The sequence below is a fragment of the Delphinapterus leucas genome, chromosome 5, assembly GCF_059928025.1.
Source record: "Delphinapterus leucas isolate spDelLeu-1000000601 "Yukka" chromosome 5, BTC_Dleu_Yukka2, whole genome shotgun sequence".
NCBI lineage: Eukaryota > Metazoa > Chordata > Mammalia > Artiodactyla > Monodontidae > Delphinapterus > Delphinapterus leucas.
In genome coordinates this window covers 96,778,012-96,800,236 of record NC_143133.1, presented here as the reverse complement: position 1 = coordinate 96,800,236, position 22,225 = coordinate 96,778,012, and the positions used below count along the sequence as shown (strand labels likewise).

The 22,225-nt window shown below is 39.9% G+C and overlaps 1 protein-coding gene across 10 annotated transcripts in view; it reads left to right on the top strand.

The window, feature by feature from the left end:
• Positions 1–1,186: 1,186 nt before the first annotated feature.
• LIN54 (lin-54 DREAM MuvB core complex component) overlaps positions 1,187–22,225 on the top strand; it is a 75,829-nt gene continuing 54,790 nt past the window's right edge. Inside the window, exons 1-3 of one of the 10 annotated variants that reach the window (XM_022599407.2) lie at positions 1,187–1,350; positions 14,892–15,604; positions 19,957–20,080. In XM_022599407.2, the coding sequence (XP_022455115.1) occupies positions 14,924–15,604; positions 19,957–20,080 (805 nt within the window). In that variant the 5' untranslated portion in view covers positions 1,187–1,350; positions 14,892–14,923. The other 9 variants (XM_022599409.2, XM_089912171.1, XR_016393347.1 and 6 more) reach the window with 9 other exon arrangements.

Here is a 22,225-nt window from a genome sequence, read left to right as displayed (position 1 = left end):
TACACCAGCTCTCAAAGCTCCTCATAAACTGGACTCACCTACTGATCTTCAATAAAGCCTGTGTATCATGCAGGTTTCTCACGTTCCTTGCACAGGCTCCAGACCTTCCCGCTACCAAGCCTTTGCTAATTTCATGCCACTTGTCTATCTAAATCCTAACCATAGAGTTTGAGGTGGAAGGTATGGGGTGCTGTTGATTATGGTAAAATAGAACTAACATTTGAGGCAGAGACTGTGTGTAGCTGCTTGACACCTCTCACTTTATATGATCCCCAGGATCTTGGAAAGCTATGTTATTTTTCTTTTGTAGATGGGAAAAGAAACTTGATAAATGTTATACACTTTAGTGGTGCCAGAATTTAAAACTAGGACTGCTTAACTCCAAAATGATTGTTGCTTCCACTACAGCATGTCTCACCTCCTCCTTTGTGTTCCCAGGTTACAGTCTCTCACGTTGACCTGCACCTCCTCCGTGCTTCACTAGCCATTACAAACTGTACCACACCATTTTATACTACGTATATACTCTTTTGTATTTTCTATTGTTTCCTCTGTAGTCTTCTCATACAGGGCAGTTATTCACTGAATCTCTGCTTGCTTATCCGACTCCAAATTTGGGCATCTTTTCTCACCTTATAAAAAGAATACCGGGAAAAATAAGCGTAAAAGATTACCAAATACAAAGAATTTTGATTGTGTTAGTCTTGACTGTATACCGTAAAAAAAAGTCCCTTTCAAAATAAGTTTAACTCTGCGTGGTCTTCCAGGGGCTTTTTTAGCGACCCCCGCAAAATCAGTGTCTAAAAAACAAAGAGATTTGGCATTTGTGATTACTGATCACTTCCCCACCCAAGAACATCAAACAACGGCAAGATGCTGGAAATCGCACCTACAGCACAGACTTCCTAACAAGGAAAGCTAGAAGATAACACACTCCCTCCCAAGCTCGGGCGCGACCCCGCCTTCCCCCTCCCAGCTTCAGCTGGATGGAACATTCCGTGCGAAAGCTTTGACAGAGCGCACACTCGGAGTCACGTGGAGCAGGAGCGTACTCGCTGCCGCCTTGCGGGATGACGCTAGCTAGGGTTGCCAAGGGGCGGGGCAAGGCGCCGCGGAAAGGGCGGGGAGAAGGAAGCCGTGGAGGCGGGGCGGGCAGAGTGGAGGGGCGGGCGGAGAGGGGCGCGCGGGAGGGGAGGGCCCAGCGTATTATGGGATGCGGCGGTGGAATGGCGCTGGGCGCGTGATTTTGAACAAACCCGGGTCTGTGTCTTGGAGGCGCCGCCGCCGCCGCGGCTGCGGGGAGCCCAGAGATCGCGGCGTGAGAAGGAGGCGGCGGCGCCGCCGGCTTTGGTGAGTGTCAGCCCCCGGGGTGGGGGCCTCTGGGCAGGCGGGCGGGAAAGGGGGCGCTGCGGGTGGTGGCGCGGGCGGAGGGCGCCGGACCGCCCCCTCCGGGAGCCCGGGCTAGTGGGTAGTGGCGGAGAGCGGGAACCTGCAGTCTGGGGGACGCCACGCCACATCCCTGGGCCGCAGGGGGAGGGAGGATCCTCCGGGCTCGGCCCCTTCCCGCCGGCACTCGGGAGGGCGGCTGTCACCCAGCGGGGCCGGCGCTCTGCCGGCAGCCCGCCCTTCCCGGCGGTCTGGAGGAAGGGCTCCCGCGGCTGTTGACACGCACACTGCGCGGCCCGAGGAGCCCCCGTGTCGGCCCCGGGTTTCTGGGAACTGGTTTTGCTGCTGTGTCATTTTGTACCAGCTCCTCCTTTCCCTACTGCCCGCCGCCCCGTTCTTCCTATGCCCCTTTGTATGGTGTCTTCTTCGTGTATGTCCGTTTTCCTCGCGAAGCCCACCAGTCAAATGTCACAATGTTCCCGAGGTGCACGGGGGAAGGGAGCGGGCCAAGACTTAGCTTGGCCAACCAACGGTAAACACCAAGCAGAGTGGGGGTGAACAGGGCTGGCCGTGGGGAAATAAAGTTTAAAGATAAAGAAATTGGGAAGACTTGATACTCTCAGAGTCTAGCAGGCTGCATATAGAAACGGCGACTGGGCTGGGTGATAGTACTTGTTTAAGCCTGAAGCTACCGACTTTTATATGGAGTTGTCATTCAAGCAAGGTAAGGAAATTAAATGCCTTTTTTCAACTTCTGCCTTTCTCTTTTTAAACTAACTTTTAAAAAAGGCGGTAGAGTGTCTCTGTTCGAAACCTTGAAATTCAGTTTGCTCATTTCAGACAGGTCTTTTAGAGCTTATGCTGTAGTTGAATGGTAGGTATAGAATTCAGCTTTTCAATGGGTGGTTATCAAATCTGAAATTAACAAAGGTAGTCAACTTAGTTTTTTTTTTTAAAAATTCTGTTCCCATCAGAAGCCTTGCAGCTTATGTTTTCTTGATATTTCTTTGATGATTAAAATTTGCGTATATTCTCTTTTAGTTATTTATTAAACTGCATGATGAGAGGAGCTGGTGGAGCTGGGTGGGTAACTCTAGGGTCTTGCTCTGAAGCAAGCTGCTTATTTTCACAGTATCAAATAAACATATCAGCGGCAGATTTTTTTTTAAATTTGGTGACTTAGATTCTAAAAGCATTTGGCAAAGAATTTTAACTTAGAGGTATATTTTCTGTATTTTAGAAATTGTTCACTTATGAATAGGTTCAGTACATTTTAAACCTAGTGGCACTTTGACGTCTTAAACCAATGACAAACGAACTGGAAGTCACAGTGTTTATGGACAGAAATGATCAGACGAAATTAAGTGGAAAATAGTTCAGAAATTTATTTGAAAACTAGACCTTTTGACTACAGTATCTGCGTGAGAATCAATGCCTGTAATTTACAAATGTATCAGAGAGGTCGGACGTGCAGTTGGAAGTAGCCCATTCTGTCAAAAGTAGTGCTGACGGTGGAGGAAAATGTCAGAGCTGGTGAATGACATTAAAGGTCTTGATCCTGTTTTTAGTGTCTGAGAGGGACACTGAATAAAAGGCATTCCGTCATCTCTCTCAAGTTGCTTTCCTGAAAATGAGAGAGTTTGGGCTCTTTATTGCCCTTCTGCCCCCTTCCGCATGTTTTTTGCTCTTCAAAACAAAAATGTGCCGGACTTGGGGCCCCGCAGGTTGCACGACTTGCTTTCGCGTTGCTACCGGGCCCGCCGGAGCACCATCTTTCGTGGCAGGGTGAAAGGTCTCAGCGTGGGCTGTGTGTGCATTAGTATCTCCCTGAGCATTTGAAGGTTGGCGGGGCCGGCGGGAGGTTTCCCCGGATATGTGGGTGTGCGCCTCTCCGGAGGGGAGGGCCGGGGAGGGGAGGAGGAGGAAGGGGGAGGTTACTGGCGGCGGCGGCGGCGGCGGCGGCGGCGGCCCGGGCTCCGGCTGTCGGGGAAGCTGCTGAGCTGTGATGGTGATGACGAGGTGAAAATGGCGGATCTTTCGAAATACAATCCCGGCCCCTGACATACCAGAGGCGGCGGCCGCGGCGGCGTCGCCACCCGGGCTCCCTCCTTGGCCCCCGGGATCCCTGTAGCGCTCCAGTTCGTGCAGACTGGGGAAGGAAGCGGCTGGCCGGAGCTACCGTGCACAGGCAAAACAAGCACCGCCCGGGCTCGGAATTGCCCGGGACCTTCTGGAGTCCCCACCTCGGAGCCGGAGGGAGGAGACAGCGGCAGCCGCCGGAGGTAGAGGAGAAGGGGATACCCGAGGGCTGCTCTGTTTTGAGCTCTCTTTATTTGGGGGAGGGGGTGGGTGGGAGAAGAATTGCGTCGTGGGTCAGGGAATGACTAGTTCAGAGGGCAAAGAATCAGTAGCCTCATAATGACATCAACATTATTCTTTGAGTGTTAAGAGGGCTTGAGTTTGCTCTTACACCTAAGGCTGCTGCTGAGGCCTAGATGAACCGCTAGCAGTTATCATGATTACCTGATTTAATATTTAAAATATCCACTCTGGCGGGTGTTGGTTTGATGATGTTCAGCAGTTTATGGGGTTGTATGTTTCTTTAGGGAGGCAGAGCATTGACATTTTATTCTGCATTTAAGCTCTGTGTCTTAGATCATAGTCTGTGACTTGTTGGGGTGTGGATGTTCACATTTTTTGAGCATATGGACCAGTTTTGTAATCATTAAAACTGTTGCCGTTTTCTTTTATGGCTCTGTCATCTATAGAGGACCCCTTGGGCCCTGCCATTTGGCAAATAACAATTGAGATACTGTCAGTCATATTTGATATCCATGTTTTTCCCTGCCTCTCATCCATTTCATGAATTCAGAGAGTAAAGTTATGGAAAATTTCACAGTAGATTTTATGATCCAAGTGAAGTGCAGCTCTGGGCGCTCTATTTTTGTTCACAAGTTTTACCTTCATTGTTAAGGAAGTTGTGATGGCTTGATGCTCGCACTTGATACGAGTCAAATTTTAAGTTGGTTAAAGATAAATTGAGACCTCTGTTTTATTTTACATACTTGACTTGTTAGCCCTTTGTTTAAAGAGCTGGAGAATTGGCTTGATTGACTCTGTGACAGCCATTGTCTAATTTCGTTAGGTTACCTAAAGATTCATGTATGTTTTAGATTGTGCTGCAGATCCCCAACAGTAGTGTTACTGAAAAGTTACATGTGAATCAAATTTTTATACATTAATTTGGGGCCCTCTGTTTTTTTCCAGCTTTTGTAGTGGAAGGTTGGGTCACTGGAAGGTTGAATATATGAGTGAACAGAGAGGTGAATGTTTAAGAAATGACCCCTGGTAATGTTTACGATAGCAGTGATTTTCCTTATCCAAGTTTCCTACAAAGAGATGATGTCATAGTATGTCATACAATATTATTCATTGAGTATTTTATTCAGAGAGGAAATATTTGTGTGTATAGCTTGGACATTTGAGTGTCCGAATTCATTCACTAGAAGAATAAGAGACCAAAAAAATTTTTTAGGGGAAATAACTGAGAGGTACTCAGAGGTTTTAGTTAATGAATTTTCTAAATCATTTTTTTTCCTGATATTCTCGTTTTATCCAGTAGGAATTTGGTTGTCTTTGTTGTTGTTGTTTTTTCTTATAACTTTTATGTTGCAGTTATTTGGGCCATGCCAACCCAGCTGCTAAGTTAATAGTAAAACTAAGAATTTTTAAAATAATTAAAATAAAGAGGGAGATTTAATGCTTTTTCACTGGCTTTCTTTTTTTTTTTTTAAATCACCGAGTGCTATTGTCTTTTTGTGATTCCTTGTGATTGTCTTTCAAGACCAGCTTTTAGATTATTGTGGTTAAAACAATTAATAATTAGAAGTGTGTTAGAAAGAAATGAAGAGTTATGCCAGTGGAGGTAGTCAGTCGTCTGTTTTGGTGGAGAGGAGCATTACAGATTCCTGTTACTTTTTTCAAATATTACTATTGGGTATCTATTATGTGTCGCATACTATGCTAGGGATGGGCGATACCTCAGTATCTTTGCCTCAGGAAACTTTAGGAATTGGAGATAAAGTTGCTAGGTTGGGTAGAACCTTAATACAGAAGGCCTTGAGACTTACAGAAAATTTTTGAGTAGGAGAGTGACAGCCTCAGAGATGCACTTGAGGGAGATAAGTCCTGTAGCTTTTTCTGTAGGAGGTATTGCAGATGAGAGGAGATAAAGGTAAAAATACGTAGTTGGCTCTGAGCTTTGGAGATTTGGAAACTCTTGGTTACAGTGGGAAGGAGACATTGTGAAGGTGTAATCTGCATGATATATGACAGATTAAAAGTTCTATGGAGAGGGAATTCCCTGGTGGTCCAGTGGTAGGGACTCCATGCTGTCACTGTCCAGTGCCCAGGTTCAATCCCTGGTCAGGGAACTGAGATGCCATGTGGAGCTGCCAATAAATAAATAAATAAAGTAAGTAAGTAAGTAAGTAAGTAAATAAAATTTTTAAAAAAGGGAGAAATCAGGAGAAGCTAATTTAGATAGGAAAAGAAGAGAAGAATTTTCATTTGAGCTTTACTGTACCGCATAACTGTCTTCACAGTAACCCTGCAAGTAAACTAGGGCTTAGGGCTTCCCTGGTGGCGCAGTGGTTGAGAGTCCGCCTGCCGATGCAGAGGACACAGGTTCGTGCCCCGGTCCGGGCGGATCCCACATGCTGTGGAGCGGCTGGGCCCGTGAGCCATGGCGGCTGAGCCTGCGCGTCCGGAGCCTGTGCTCCGCAACGGGAGAGGCCACAACAGTGAGAGGCCCGTGTACCGCAAAAAGAAAACCCAAAAAACTAGGGCTTAGAGAGATTATTGCTTAGGGTTACATGATAAGCAACTAGGAGAGTCAAGATTTGGAAGCAGATCTTTCTGATGTGAATCCCCATGTTTTTTCCACCAGGTTAATCTTGAGCATGAATAATATACAATCTCCCTTTAAAGGGAAAAAAATATTGTGGATCCTCAGTATTGGCCTAAATAGTTTTATTTTATTAAAATATTTAATTTTTAGATGTATATAAATTCCTTATGCTTATTGCTTATATGGAAGTATAAAAGAAAAGTAAATTTATAAATGAAATATAAACAAAACTGTAAAGCCAGTAAAACCAATTAAATTTAGGGTGATGGATGATGTTGTTTTGCTGAAATGAAATCTTTCTTTGCATAGTGAATATACTATTGTGGGCCTTGGCTAGGTGTGCAGTTTTCTATATGCTGTATATCCTATGATAACTCAACTCCTACACTACTTTTCTATGTTTGAATGCTGCAGAGCTTTCCTCCTTAAATCACTGGTTAGGTGGTTTGGCTTTCACTTGGCATAAATATATCATTTACCTTGTAAGACCCTTCTGTGCCCACTCTAATTCTGGTACCATTGATGGTAGATATGAGGTGGTTATCAAGGTGATCCAGAATATACTTTTAAAAAATATATATTATTGAAATGAAAATATGAACTTCTCAAAATCTCTTCAAGACTCATGTTTTACAGTTCACTGCTCCCAGCTTAGTTTGAGAAATGTAGTTCTGTACCTAGTTTTTGAGTTGTTGATGTTTGATCTTAGAAATGAAAGCTAAAATCCAAGTAGTATAGTTAACCAGATAGTGCTGGTGGTAAGCTCTAGGTACAAAAGTGTAATTCTTAAACATTCAAATGTTTCTGTCCCAACATCTGACCAATTACTCACCTATAATATGATGATAGGTCGTCACCATTTTATATTAGTATGTGCAAGAATGAAAACAGTTGTTTACCAGGTTGTCCTCCACCTGTAACTAAGGGAAAGAAGAGTGTTTCAGCACTGGTAATATTCTCTAAGAAACCATTTAAAAATGTGAAAGCATAGAGCATTTATCATTTCTATCTTATATTATTTTTTATATTATATTTAACTCATTTCTTTTACTGCCCTAAATCCGTCCCTCCATTTATCTCTGTCTTGAACTAATTACTGTAATAGCCTTCTAACTGGTTTCCCTGCCTCCAGTCCAATAAAATACTGAGATGAAGTTAATCCTCCCAAAGTACAGCTGTGATCATGCCACTCTTCTGTTGATTTCTGAGGTCTGTCTGGGTAAGGCCTTTGGTTAATTTCCCTCCACAAAGTTGGGAAGCAATACATATTAATTAAATGCTGATAAAAAACATAAATAAGTTTAAAACTAAGGCTTTTAGAACTTGATTTTATGAGCAGAAATGTTGGAGGCATGGAGAATGCATTGTATGTTCAATATTCTTTTCTCTCCATACCTTGAAAGGTAACCTTTCATACAGATGTGGTAAACTAAAGCTCCTCAGTCCCATTGGCTTGTGAAGATCCTCTCTTTTCTTGGAGTGGTCCTCAACACAGAGATGATGAGGTTGCATGTGCTAGTACATATCTTCCATTCCTAATGGATAAAATTAGAGTGATGATTCATGTAACTAGATGGCCAAACCCTTTCCTGCCATGCCCACAAGCTCCTTTTGAGAGTTTCTTTTAGCATAGGCCACCATGCCCTGCATGTGACCCTGACTGAAACAGATATGGATGTTTAATCATAAAGCAGTTATCACAGTCTGCTCAGTGGCCTGTGAGGTGTGCTGGCTCCTGAACTCTGCACAGCCCATACTGCTTAGAGACTGGCCAAACGAATCAGACCTTTTCTTGTTACAAGTTTGAACTTTACTCCTACTTCCAAGGGAGACTCCTAGGTCTATAGCTCCTGGTCCCTTTTAATAGGACAAATAGGAAGACATGTTCTGCCTAATAACAGAGCTTTAAAATATATGAAGAAGCAAAAATGCATAGAAGAGGAGAAGATGACAAAGCCACAATGGTATTTGGGAATTTTAACAGCCTTTCTCAGTAATTGATAGAAAAGGAAAAAGAAAGACTATGGAAGATATGAACAACACTATCAACCAACTTGACCTAATTGACTTTTATAGGGTGCTACCCTCAGCAACCATAGAATACATGTTCTCTTCAGGTGCACGTGCAGTGTTCACCAAGATGGACCATACACTGAGCCTTAAACTAGTCTCTAAATTCCATCTACACATGATGGAAATGGTAATTACAGTCTTTGACAATAATAGGAGCAAATTAGAAATCAATAATAAAAGGTAGAAAATCCCCAAATGTTTGGGAATTAAATAGCACACTTCTTTATTTTCCGTGTATCAAAGATGAAATCACAAGGACTATTAGAAAACATTTGAAGCGAATGATAATAAAAACATATTGAGATTAGTAGAATGCAGTTAAAGCAGCATTGGGGGAATTTTTAACATTAAATGTTTATTTCAGAAAAGAAGGTTTAAAATCTTTATGGTAATAAATTTGGCAACTGAGAGGAATAGACAAATATCTTAAAAGATACAAACTATCAAATATCAAAGGTTTAAAATCAATGATCTAAACCAAGTGTTGACAGATTTTTTCTATAAAGGGCCAGATGGCAAATATTTTAGGCTTTGTAGGGTAGTGTGTGTATGTGTGTATATATATATATATATATATATATACACACACACATACACTGTATATATATGTATGTGTATATATATGTCTGTATATATATATACATATATATATATATACACACACACACACATATACTCACTCTCGCCCAACTATTTACAAATGTAAAAATCATTCTTAGCTGCAGAGAAATACATAAACAGACCGTGGGCTTAATTTGGTCTGTAGGCTGTGGTTTGTCGAATCCTGATCTGTGCTTCCATCTGAAGTTTCTAGAAAAAAACAAATCTAAAGTAAGCAGAAGGAAGGAGATAAAGGTAATAGTTAAGTAAAAAATGGACAAACTGTTGGGAAAAATCAATGAAGCCAAAATCGTTCTTGAAAAGATCAGTAAAATTGAAAAATCTCCAACTAGACTGATCAGAGAAAAAAAGGAGAAAAGACAGAAACTACCAAAATGAGGATGGAAGAGTTGCTATCTCTACAGACATTAAAATAAAAGAATATTTTGTATAACTTTATGCTAATAAATTTGGCAACTTAGAGGAATAGACAAATTCCTTAAAAGATACAAACTATCAAATATCAAAGGTCACTCAGAAAGAAAGAGATAACCCGAGTAACCCTACACATATTCAAGAAATTGAATTTATAGTTAAAAACCTCACAAGAAAGCTTTATGTCTAGATGGCTTTACTGGTGAATTCTAACAAACATTTTAGGAAGAAATTGTAACAATTCCATGAAGACTCTTCCTGAAAATTGAAGAGGAGTGAAGACCTCCCAACTCATTTTATTAGACTAGCATTATCCCCAGAGAGCCACTACAAAAAAACTACAGACCAGTAGTCCTCATGAGTATAGACAAAATTGATTAACAAAATATTAGCCAGTAGAATTTGGCAATATGTAGAAAATATGATTTTATACAATTTTATATAATTTTGAGTGGAGTTTATTTCAGGAATGCAGAATTGGCTTAATAAAAAATCAATATAACTCCCAGACTAAAAGAGGAAAGCCATATGATTATCTCACTAGTTGTAGAAAAAAACATATGATTAGATATCCATTTATGATTATGATTGAAAAAAGAAACAACTACAAACTGGTACTATAAGTTAGCTTTCTCAACCTAATAGAGGGAATTTATGAAAAACCTACAGCTAAGGGTAAGTCTGGGAACAAGGTAAAGATGTCTGCTCTTACCACTTTTATTCAACATTTTACTGTAGGTCCTAGCCAGTGCGGGCGGTAAGGTAAGGAAAAGAAACAAAAGACATGCAGATTGGAAAGGAAGAAATACTGATCTTATTCTCAGACACCATGGATTATCTTTCTAAAAAATCCTAAGGGCTCTACATTGAGATTTAGTGAGTTTAGCTAATTGTTAGATACATGGACAATATAAAATAATCAGTTGAATCTCTGTATACTAGCAACAAACAGTTGGAAAATGGAAAAAAAAAAAGACCACTTGCAATGCATCAAAAAAACGTGAAACACTTAGGGATAAATTTACCAAAATATATATAGAAAGAAGACCTATACACTAGAAGTACAAAAAACATTGCTAAAATAAATAAGTAGAGAGAGATACTTTTGGGAAACAGTTCTCCCTGGGTCTTTGCATTTCTGTACTTCTTACAAGTGAGGCGGTGACAGCCCTTTTATCTACTTTTTTTTTATTTAAAAAACTTTATTTTTGTCTGCATTGGGTCTTTGTTGCTGCGCACGGGCTTTCTCTAGATGCAGCGAGCGAGGGCTACTCTTCCCTTTGGTGCGCAGGCTTCTCGCTGTGGTGCGCGGGCTTCTCACTTCAAACTGAGCTGTTGTTGCAGAGCACGGGCTGTAGGCACGAGGGCTTCAGTAGTTGTGGCACGTGGGCTTCAGTAGTTGTGGCTTGCAGGCTCAGTAGTGTGACAGCCCTTTTAAACAATTTTTTCCAGGATGTTTGTATAGCATAAAGCCTTGGATGATAGTTAGCGACTCCTGCTGTTGCAGAGGGCAGATTTGCTTATCTTCCAGTATAGTAAAGATAATATCTCCCTTTGGACAAAGGGCAGGTGTGCTTCAGGTTATAAATGATTCAGGTTCCTTAAGCTCAGGGTCCGTCAGTTGTGATGCAAACCTGCCTGCACAGTGTCTACCTGGGCTCCTCTCCACATCTGGCCTGTAGGACTTGGGGGCAACAGGGGAACTGATACACGCATGATACTTATGTTCCTTGCTGTGCTTGGAGTAGTAGGTCCTGTGTCTCTGACCTAGGCCTACTGTGTTGTCTGCCAGTATCCACGAAACAGTGACAGGCTACTTTGTTAGCTTGCAAGGAGAGGCTAAAATCTCAGCCCCCTCCCAGTACTTGACAGTTTAAGCCATAAGAATGGAGTGCTGACAGAGACATGGCTTTTTGAAAGAGGAAGGATGAGGACCTTGAGGGCTGGGCTAGGGGATATTGAAAGACTCTCTGGCATCTGGCAGCGAATGCTCTCACCCAAGTGGTGGGCAAGGGTGGCAGAGGCAAGGGAAGTAGGAGCCCTTCGGTGTTCTACCTCTTAATGAATATTTAGGGGCTGAGCTGAGAGATAGCCTGAATGGTTACCTTGGTTGTTGTACACTCAACTCCATGGCCCTAGCAGAAGGGCGGCGGGGCTGTAGCTGCTGAGTCAAGGAGTCCCCAGAGCTGAGAAAATGATGTTAGAAATGAGGATCTGGGTGGATCGAAAACATTAGAAGTTTGTTTGGTTGGGCTGCAAGTGTGGGGGCTTGAAACTGAAAGTAAATGCACCATCTGACCACTGTCTCCTTCTGTGGGGTGACCTCTCCTCCTCTTACACCTTGACTTCAGGTGTTTTAAGGAGAAAGATGAATAAGTGTTGGGCTGAGGTCTCCCTATCCTTAAGGGAGACCAGAGGCCACACCCATCTGTCTAAACGTGCTGGGGGAACTTCAGGGAGAAGAGGGAGTCAAACTTTTATGGTTGTGTTGGATGCTGACACCCAAGTCATCATCCTACCTTGTTCTATGTGGGATGGAATGTTCAGAGACAACTGACAGGCCTTGGGCAGGGTCCACGGTAGGGAAGTGAAGCTAATGTGGCACTGTGGGTGAGGCCATTTATTGTTGTGTACTGTTATCTGGCTTCCACTGCAGAAGGTATAATTGGTGTTGATGTTTTAAAGAGCCTGTCTGTAAATGCCCTGTTCTGTAAGTGCCAGAGGGGATTCTCCTGATTAGGAAGAGCCGCATCCAGAGAAGTGCTCATACTTTGGAAACCTTAGTGATTCCTCTGAGCTACAAGTTACTGTGACTGATGGTTTTGCAATATATGTAAAGAACTCATCCAACTCAACAAGAAGATAAAAAACCCAATATTTTAAAAATTTGGCAAAAGGCTTTAACACAGGCACTTTTTAAAAGAAGATACACAAATAGATAACATTCATATGAAAAGATGCTCAATGTCTTTAGTCATCTGGGAATTGCAAATTAAAACCACAATGAGGGCTTCCCTGGTGGCGCAGTGGTTGAGAGTCCGCCTGCCAATGCAGGGGACACGAGTTCGTGCCCTGGTCCGGGAGGATCCCACATGCCACGGAGCGGCTGGGCCCGTGAGCCATGGCCGCTGAGCCTGCGCGTCCGGAGCCTGTGCTCCGCAACAGGAGAGGCCACAACAGTGAGAGGCCCATGTACCGCAAAAAAAAACCCCACAATGAGATACCACTTCACACCCACTAGAATGGCTAAAGTTAAAAAGACCGACAAAACCAGTTGCTGGCGAGGATGTGGAGCAGCTGGGAGCCTCATGCATCGCTGGTGGGTGTACAAAATGGTACAGCTGAGCTGGGAAGTAGTTTGGCAGTTTCATGCAAAGTTAAAAATAAACTTACCTTATGACCTAGCAAGTCCACTTCTAGGTATTTATTCAAAAGAAATGAAAATATCCATAAAAAACTTGAATGTTCATAGCAGTATTATTCATAATAGTCCCAAAATGGAAACAGTCCAAATGTCCATCCACAGATGAATGGATAAACAACTTATGGTAGATTCATCCAATGGAATGTTACTCAGCAATGAAAAGGAACTGAGCTGCTAATAAGGGTAAGAATAAAGATAAATCTTAAAAAACATACTGAGGGAAAAGGCTTATACTGTATATTCCTTTATGTCATGAGTACGTAATACATGATTCCATTTATATGAAGTTCTAGAATGGGCAAAAAGGCAACACTAATCTAGTGAGGTGATAGAACAGACCCGTGGTTGTGTAGAGTAGGATTTTGGGGTAGGAGGTTGACTGTAAAGGAGTAGACTTTTTTTTTTCCTCAATTTAAAAATACCAGTGGTAAAAATTTAAGGCAGTAAATTTTGTGATTGAAATTATGAACTTTGTGTCATAAAACATATCCTGAGTTTGAGTTCTGGCTCTATCATTTACTGGGTAGCTGTGTGACCTTGGGCAAATAGTTTAACCTTTCTAAGTTTCCTCATATGTAAAATGGGGGTGATAATTATACCATATTAGAGTTGTCAGGATAGATTAAGTTATGTCAGGATAGATTAAATTAAATTATGCCATCACTGGTAGATAGTAAGTGCTCAATAGTGAAGATTAATTTTGGCAGTAATAGTATTTGTCAATGCTAATAATTATAATTTGCTGTTCATGTCTGTTACTCTTAATCTTGGATGGGTATTGCATGTTTATATTTTTAAAAAAAGGGAAAAGAAAGAATTACTGATTAGGTTCCTATGGATCTTAGACGTTCTCTGGGCAGATAACTTATTTAGTCAGTCATAAATATGATGAACTCTTTAATATGTGAAGATAATGGTACTGACTCCTTTATTGGAAGTTCTGCATGACCTTTGGCTGAAAGCATTGCAGTTCTGATTTGTTCGTAATCTGCTTTATTATTATTACCATTTTTTTTTCTTTATGGGGCCTAGCTGTATACCTCTTAAATGGTTCCCTTTGTGACATTTTGAATGGCTGAGGAGGATCTGAGAATCTTCTTTCCAAATAAAGCTTTCTTTAGTATGAAGCAAATTGATCAGACTTGGGCCAGATAAGCCATTTGACCTACAGTTGCTGAGATGGATTACTCTAGAAACTCCTTTAACATTAATTTGAGTCCTTAATGGATTTTTTTTTCTTCACATCTTTATTGGGGTATAATTGCTTTACAATGGTGTGTTAGTTTCTGCTTTATAACAAAGTGAATAAGTTATACATATACATATGTTCCCATATCTCTTCCCTCTTGCATCTCCCTCCCTCCCACCCTCCCTATCCCACCCCTCCAGGCAGTCACCAAGCACCGAGCTGATATCCCTGTGCTATGCGGCTGCTTCCCACAAGCTATCTACCTTACGTTTGGTAGTGTATATATGTCCAGGCCTCTCTCTCGCTTTGTCACAGCTCACCCTTCTGCCTCCCCATCTTAATGGATTTTTATAAATGGTTTAGTAACCTCATTTTAGGACCTCGCTCACTGGAGATTTGAATATGTTTTCTAAGATCTGTTTATATTTAAATCTTTATTTCCTTGTGCAAATCAGCAGTTTTCAAGTTTGTCGGTAGGAAAAAGAAAAGCAAAACCCATAACTGGGAAGAAGTAAGATGATCAGACATGTCAAAGATTAAAAGGTTTTATTTATGAGCAGGAACTGGAAAGGAGTTTCCTGTAATTATGTGACTTAGTGTTGCCTGAATGCAGTATACTTTTGGGTTGAGACATGGCGAATGAGAATGTTTGCTTTTAGTTTTGTGTCCCATATGACTTATATTTCAGATTCTTGAAGGTTGAGGATTTGTTAAAATGGTTTAACCCAAATATGCATCAGGAATGTCCTTCATTCAGTTATACATCAGTAAAAATTTTTGTTTTGTCATTTGCATTTTTCTTGAATAATTTTTTTTCTTCTCTTAAATCTGTTTTGAAACCTAGTAATTTATTCATTTTTCAAATTTTATTGCAGTGCCTGATCAACTTTCTAGCAGGAGAACGATCATGGAGGTGGTGCCAGCTGAGGTGAATAGTTTGCTTCCAGAGGAGATAATGGACACTGGTATAACTTTAGTGGATGATGATAGTATTGAGGCTGTTATTGTTTCATCCCCAATTCCCATGGAGACAGAACTGGAAGAAATTGTCAACATAAATTCTACTGGTGACTCTACAGCCACGCCCATTTCCACGGAACCAATAACAGTGTACAGTAACCACACTAACCAAGTTGCAGTGAATACCACAATTACTAAAGCAGATTGTAATACCACGGTGAAACCAGCTTTTCCAAGTGGCCTTCAAAAACTTGGTGCTCAGACTCCTGTGACTATATCAGCCAATCAGATTATTTTAAACAAAGTATCACAGACATCTGATCTTAAACTTGGCAATCAGACCCTTAAACCAGATGGACAGAAGTTAATTTTAACAACTTTGGGCAAGTCTGGTTCACCAATTGTTTTAGCACTACCCCATAGCCAACCCCAGGCTCAGAAAGTTACAACTCAGGCCCAGTCAGGAGATGCTAAGTTACCACCGCAGCAAATTAAAGTAGTTACCATTGGAGGGAGGCCAGAGGTGAAACCTGTCATTGGTGTCTCAGCATTGACCCCAGGAAGTCAACTGATTAATACTACAACTCAGCCCTCTGTGTTACAGACCCAACAGTTAAAAACAGTACAGGTAAAAAAAAAAAAAAAAAAAAAAAAAAAGGGCGCTTACTAGTTAAAATGCATGTTAAATATTAAATTGATTCATAGTTGCGTGTGTAGGGTGATTAAATGCATAGTTGTTACTGAATTCTTTTGAATGTTGCTTTTAGTAATTGTGTGGTTTTTTTTTTGTAAAGTTTGATATGTCTAATGCTTTTGAAAATTTCTGCCAGAGAACTTAGAACTTAATTTTGGTTAAATTCCAATTTAGTGTATTTATAGCTTTTTACTCATTTTAAAACAATTTTATTCTCAGTAGTAGTTTGAGTACAAGGATGTTCTGCTGGTATAAAGATGCCAGAGTTGATGTCAGGCTGTCAAAAAATCATTCAGACATGATATTTTCAGCTAACAGATGGCCAGAGTCTAGGAAAACTTGCTGCTCCGAGAAACCCTTCAAGCCAGCAGTAGTGCATACCAGCCAGTGTGTGCCTCTTCTTTGGAATTTACTGTCCATTGTATCGCTCATGTTTGCAATGTAGAAAGGCAGTGCCATGTGATGGAAGGTTTAGAATTGGACCAACTGGATTTCAGTCTCTTCTCTGCTGCCCTCCCAGCTGCGGAACTTTGGATAGGCTACTTATTTTCTCTGAGTTTTTGATTTTAGCTGTAAGATGGCTATTTGATCGTGATGAAACACATAAGAAAAGATAACTTTTTCGTATGGTTCTGAAAACATTGAGAATCCTTCAAAATGGTACCCATTGTTAGTATGAATAGAACCCTAAGATAGAAGGTTATAAGAGCATATGTTAAGTATTTTTTCATGCCCAGTAGGTTTTTTTAGGTCACCACTGCTCTTAGAAATACAATGATCCACTTAAGACCACAAATGCATTTCCTGTTTGAAAGAGTTGGCTTTTAGAAAGAAGGCATGAGTTAGAGAAATAAAGCAGGTGTATAAGGAAGGAGGAAGGTTTGGGGAACTGTCCACTCTCAGCTGATATTAGAAATATTGTTTTGGTTATTATGTTGGCAAAATAGTTAGAAACTTATTTTTCACAGGCTTTTTATTTAAGAACTTCATAAGATTTCTCAAACTTTATAATTTGTCCATGTCCCTTCTGCCACTATTAAACATTTAGTGCTCTTTCTTGTTCATTATCATCTCTCACTTAATTCTGACTTCCTTTTACTTTTTTTGGTGAGGATCTCTTGAATGAGATATCCTATCACCATCAAGCACCTTGTCCTCAGCTTGTTTTTTAATCAGTTTTAAAACTTGTTTTTATTGGTTTACCAGAGTTTATCTGGCTTTGGGGATATGGATCACAACCATGTTCGCAAGATACTGTAAATGTAAATCAGAATGTCATTTTTTTTTTCATTTACAAGAGCAATGTATACATACTATTTGTAAGACCAGTTTACTTGTATCCACTAGTTTTCTACTATAATCCCCTAAGTAACAACAATAAAAACAAAGACTGGGGTCTAATTCTTATAACTTCTCTTCTTGTCCTTACTTTTATAAAATCTGATTCTATTTATTTAAAAAGACTGCTATTTAAAAACAAAAACAAGGGCTTACCTGGTGGCGCAGTGGTTGAGAGTCCACCTGCCGATGCAGGGGACACAGGTTCATGCCCCGGTCCGGGAGGATCCCACATGCCGCGGAGCGGCGGGGCCCGTGAGCCATGGCCGCTGAGCCTGCATGTCCGGAGCCTGTGCTCCGCAAAGGGAGAGGCCACAACAGTGAGAGGCCCGCGTACTGCAAAATAAATAAATAAATAAAATAAAAACAGAAACAAAAGAAACCCCATTTAGAATATTGTTCTACTTGTCCAGTTATTTTTAGGCAACTCAAATCTTTTCAACTCAAGAGTAGCCTATAAAGCTCTGAAGCACTGAAGCACAGAAAAAACAAACAAAAAGCTACACATCTATCTGTATCCATTTTGGGCAACAGAATATTTGGTTTACTTTTACATGGTGTGTATGATCCCCTGATTTTTTTCCCAGACGGTTCTCAGCATTGTCTTAAGTTTAATCAGAGTATTGAAACTTATTAGGGTGTGGACAATAGGAAAGGGTGGAAGAAGGAGACCCATCTCTAAAGGTGACAGTTGAGGCCAGAGGCAGTAACAAAGAGGTATAGTTACACTTAGTTACAGATACATAAACACTTTCCTGTGTTTCTTGTGCATAGTATATAAGAATAATAGATAATTAGCCGTATGGAACAACATAACTCCTTATTAGTTCCTGAATCTGTATAACACAGTGCCCAAAATTACCTGCATGTATTATTTGATCACATCTTTGGCAGTCTTATTTGTAAATTTCCTTCTTTGATTCATTTTTGTCTTAATCTGCTAATTAGATACATTTGTTAAAAAGATCCTTTGGGCTTCCCTGGTGGCGCAGTGGTTGAGGGTCCGCCTGCCGATGCAGGGGACACGGGTTCGTGCCCGGTCCGGGAAGATCCCACATGCCACAGAGCGGCTGGGTCCGTGAGTCATGGCCGCTAAGCCTGCGCGTCTGGAGCCTGTGCTCCACAACGGGAGAGGCCACAACAGTGAGAGGCCCGCATACTGCAAAAAAAAGAGAAGATCCTTTATGCTCTGTTTTATTTAATAAAGTAAATTTGTTCTAGGGTAGTTTAGAATTCATAATGCAAAAAGCCTGGTTCCTTGACAGAATTGGAAATCCTTATTTTCAGCACTGCTACACTAAAGAAACAAAACCACAAGGACAAGTTGAGATTGTTCCTTTGAATAATTAATGTGCTCTTGGTCGTATTTACATTTTTTTTCCTGGTTGGTAAGTATTCATATAGTTTTATGATTGTGAAAATTAGTTAAAAATGGGGAAACACTTTAAGTTCCCAAACTCTATAGCTAAGATTATCTATTTCGAGACACAAATTTCCAAGAATATCAATACCTCTACCTCTTGAGATTCTTAATACTAAGTCAATAGACAACATATTCTAACTTATTTTAGAGTTTTAGGCCTGTAAATACACTTGGGAAATATTTTCTCTGTGTGTCTCCCAAATTGCATCAGTTTTTAAAACTACAATTATGGATTTATTTGGGTATATCAGAGTTTTACAAGCTGGATATTTTTTAATATAGTAGGGAATCTCTTTGGTTCGTTTTTTTAAAAGGTGATTTGTGTTTCCTTTACATTTTGTTTTGTCAGTAATATGTTCTGAGTGTAAGAAAGTAATATATTCTAAGTGTAAGAAAATGTTATTAAGTTTAATTTATAGTTTGAGCACAAAGCTGGTATTTACTTAGTTCTGTAATCAGTTACAGCTTCTGGTATGTTTTGTCGTTTAAGTTGGTCATGTTTGTTCATTTTGAGTTATTATTTCCAATAATAGTACTTTCAGGGCCTCAATTTTCAATCTGCCAAAGATAAAATTAGTATTTAATGTCCTTCCTGTTCTGAAAGTCCATGATTTTTATCATAAACTGGTAAAAAAGTCTATGATTTTTATTATTGCTAAAGGCTATGATTTTTTATCATTGCTAAATTTCTGCTTCTGACTTTTAGAAAAAGCTGTGCCTTGCATACATTGCAATTTCAGTATAAGGACATTGGTAACTCTACCTTCCTTGACTTGTGGAGAATTTTAGTTTAGGGCAACAGTGTACCGTGTATAATGTAAAAGCAGAGATGAATAAAACATAGACCCTCCCTTCAAACAATTTATAGTCTAGTAAAGTGTATTTTAGTAAATAATATTTCAGAGGCTTCACCTTTAGAATAGTCTTTGTTTTGCCAAACATGTCTCTTTGTATCCTAGGGTGTTAACTTGTGCAGTTCCTTATTTATCTGCCCCTGATATATAGATCTAAAGTTGAAGATATAATCATGAGCCTATCCTTTATGTGTATTTATATTTTGCTTCCAGGGGCCAATGAAATTATATTTATCATTTGCACTATGCTTTCTTAACGTACTCTACTCCATCTTTTTATTATTGAATAATTAGCTATTTGGAAAAGGATATTGCTGTGCCATATTTGTGTTTCATTATTATTATTAAATGGTTATTTTAAACATTACTATTGAACATTAAACATTATTTTTACAAATTAATTTGTTTTTCATTATATGCATATGTCCCAGAGACTAAAATAAGGATTTGCAATAAAATCCAAAGGTATTGTTGTATAATGGCCTAAGGATGTGATCATATTAGTATTTTGGTGAATGGCTGCATTTTAAATGTTTTTAACGTCAGTACTTAGATATGTTTTGTTAAATGAGCTGGTTTCACATGTACTTCTGTATATCAATCTTGTCTAATTTTGATTGAATAGGTGTTTTATAGAAACAATGGTCTTTATAGTTATTTATATATTTCAGATTGCGAAGAAACCTCGAACTCCAACCTCTGGTCCAGTAATCACGAAGCTGATCTTTGCAAAACCAATTAATAGTAAAGCAGTTACAGGACAGACAACTCAAGTATCACCACCAGTCATTGCAGGTTATATTTCTTTATAGTTTGTTTAGCTAAATATTTACCTTCCTTTTAGGTTTAAAAAAGGCTGTTCTACTACCTTGAAATGTTTTAGTGCTTATTACTGTAAATCAGACTGGTTAGTAAGAAATGTTACACCTATTAAATGTGTCCTTCAAGCAAAATGCCTTATCTCAAAATCAGTCCATTACTTTAGCCTCTTTGGTTTTTGGTATACCTTGAAAGTAGTGAAGTCTCAGACTCTGATAATACTAGCTAACATTTACATAGTGTTTGCTATGGCCTCCACACTATTCTTAGCTCTTTACATAGAGTGACATATATAATCCTCTGGCAATCCTATGCGGTAGGTACTAATAACATCCCCATTTTGCCAGTGTGGAAACAGAGGCACTCAGCTAGTAAATGGCCAAGTTGGAATTTGAATCCAGCTAATGCTAGAGCACATGTTAATAAGTCTGTTAGGCTTAAAGTAATATATGTGAGAGTATAGTATTTCATGGTTTCTGTTTGAATTTTTGGTTTCCGTATTTTAATATTCTCTGTATGCAGTTCTCTATGAAACAGAAAATTATCACAATGATAATAATTACTTAAGTGAGAACAGAATTTTAGTTATATTACTTTTACCAGCAAATTCCTCAGCGTGGCCCAATTATTTTATTATATACTTTTAAGATATGTCATCACTAATAACACCTCAGAAATCTTGACTTTGAGTATTTCACTCCTTATTATTCTAGTTGATCTGCCTTTGTACTTCCAATCTAGTAATTCTTTCACTTTGAAATCTCTGATCCATTAACTCTTCCACTTTCTCATTAATAATCCCTTTCCAGTCCTCAAATTCTTCCTTACTCAGCATGGAGTTCATGACCCATCACTATTGCTCCCTGAAAACACCATTGATTCTCTTTTCACTCTCTCTTTCTATAATGGCTTGGTTAAGTCCACCTCTCTTATTTCTTCTTGCCTGGCAAGCACCTCCGTACTGCTGGAGAAAATCACACAGCTGTGGTGACTGGTCTTTAATTCAGAGCTATACTAACATTACTCCTTTCACCATTTAGGAGCTCATTTTAAATTTCCATTGTTCTAATAGCTTATGGAAGCACCTCTGGGTGGTAGACTTTGACTAGAGACTTTCAAATGCTAATTACCCATTTCTAGAATGTGTATTCTTGGTGAAGGTACTTCAAATGTTAATTAACCATCCCTGGGATATGTATTAAAACCATCTCCTACTGTCTTTGATAAATTTACAGACAGTATAGCAGTAGGCAACTCTGAAATCAGCGGCAGTGAAATGATCATTTTCCTAGGCTTTGAATTATAATATATAGGGAGGCTTCTCTGCTTAGCAAGTGAGAGAAAGAATGGGGAGATTGTAGTTTGAGGGCAGTGTTGGGTGAGTGAATGTTCTCTTTTTCTTTTGGCCTTCATTAGAGATTTGGGATGGTATAGGATGCTCGTATCTAGAGGGCTGTCATGGGAGATAGGTGTGGCCCCAGAGGAAAAACTGGAAAGGGTTTGGATTTCGAGCTGCTTCAGGAAGTGGGCTTTAGTTGGCTGAAAGTGAGGAAGGCTTGGATATGTTGATGATAAAGGGACCACCAGACCCTTAGGAGGTTGGGTGAGTAGAGGTGGTTTACGAGGAGGGGTATCTCAGTGCCATGTTCTCTACTGCTTTTGAGTTTGAGAGAATTCCTTAAAACTTTTAATTATGTAGGGGCGAAGGGGAGCTGTATGCTAAAGAATTGTGGTTTTGCAGAAGTGTCTGAGTGAATATTTGGTAATGTCAAGATTTCACCTCTCTTACATTTGACTATAATGGATGTCATTGCTGGGTCGTTGGGTGATTTACAGTGTGTTGCACACTAATCATAGCTTCACCTTTTAATTACAGACAGACTTATTAGCCCTCCCAAAATACATAGAGATAGACTTCTATTAAATTTCACTAGAATTGTTGGCATTAAGTTCAGTTTGGAGGGATAATTTCTACTGTTAACTAATAGTTTGTAGCTTTTTAAATTCATGTAAGCCAAATTTTAAACCACCAAAGTAGCTCTCCTGCTGAATTGTCTTATTACAAGGAGGTTCCATTATCTTTATATTATAGCTAAGGATCTTTCAAATTACATTTAGACT